Source organism: Ursus maritimus, unplaced genomic scaffold (genome assembly GCF_017311325.1).
Source record: "Ursus maritimus isolate PB19 unplaced genomic scaffold, ASM1731132v1 scaffold_3139, whole genome shotgun sequence".
NCBI lineage: Eukaryota > Metazoa > Chordata > Mammalia > Carnivora > Ursidae > Ursus > Ursus maritimus.
The window spans coordinates 1-1,147 of record NW_024425719.1 but is presented as its reverse complement, the minus strand read 5'-3'; the positions used below and the strand labels follow the sequence as shown (position 1 = coordinate 1,147).

Genomic DNA, 1,147 nt, shown 5'->3' with positions numbered 1-1,147 from the left:
CTTACCCTTTCCAGATCCTGAGGACATTTCAGGACTTCATTTAAAGGCCATCAACTCAGAGGGGCCGACTTCCCCTCCCCATCTGAACCAGGGCACCCTGTTTCACTGTTTTATAATCTCATGGCTTTCTCTTCCTGACGATAATCACAACTTGAAATGCATTATTGTGGCAATGTATGAGATTTTAATCCTAGGGATCAAGAGTGTTCCTGAAATAACCTATATCCTAACGATAGGACAGCCCAGGGCACTCCCCACATGGCATCTCAGACAGGCTAGAAGGTCAAGAAACTTGTCCCCAAATGCCTTGGGACATGCTTGCACTACACTTGGCAATTTCTGGCGACCCCAAGTCCCACAGGGTGTTCTGAGAGCAGGTGTCCCGTTTGAGCACAACCTCAAGCTCTTCTGAGCTGCTTTGCATGTTGCGTCAGGAGACAAAGCTCCAGGCTGCTCTCAGCATCCTTAAAGGCAGCTGGTCAGGGCCCCTGAGGAGCAGCCTCTAGTCCAGCTCTCCAAGATGGGGCCCGGGGCTCCCCTGCTGTGGATCCTGCTGCTCTGGGCTCTGGGTGAGAGGGGGGCACACGGAGAAATGGTGGGCAAACTCACCGTGGCCACGATGTTTTCTGTGTCTCTGGGTTCTTGGTGGCTGGAATTCAAGCATTTGGTGTGGGTTTCCAGTTGCCCAGTTACCTTCTGTTTTCTGGTTCCTCAGTGTGTTGTCCATGACTTTGACTACAAGGGTCATCAGTGGCATGGGCCTCCACTGGGATGCTCTCAGTACAACTGTTACATTGGTTGTGTTTGTCATTCCAGGCTCTGCTGGGGACATTGTGCTGACGCAGTCTCCAGCCTCCTTGACCATGTCTCCAGGGCAGAGGGCCACCATCTCTTGCAAGGCCAGTGAGAAAGTCAGTGGTATTTGGGGCATTACCAACTACATTACCTGGTATCAACAGAAATCAGGACAGAGTCCTAAAATCCTGATTTATAAAGCAACCAGTCGAGAGTCTGGGGTCCCAGCCAGGTTCAGTGGCAGTGAGTCTGGGACTGATTTCACCCTCACAATTGATCCCGTGGAGGCCGGCGACGCTGCCAGCTACTATTGCCAACAGGGGCAGAAGGAGCCTCCCACAGTGCTCTGGGT

At 52.3% G+C, this 1,147-nt stretch overlaps 1 gene segment (V, D, J or C); it reads left to right on the top strand.

Moving 5' to 3' along the window:
• Positions 1-297: 297 nt before the first annotated feature.
• On the top strand, positions 298-1,138 carry LOC103679829 (the record flags this gene model as incomplete). The annotated part of the segment is given in 2 exon segments: positions 298-569; positions 817-1,138. Coding segments are annotated over 2 exon segments (371 nt in total), but the record flags the coding sequence as incomplete, so codon positions are not given.
• Positions 1,139-1,147: the final 9 nt, after the last annotated feature.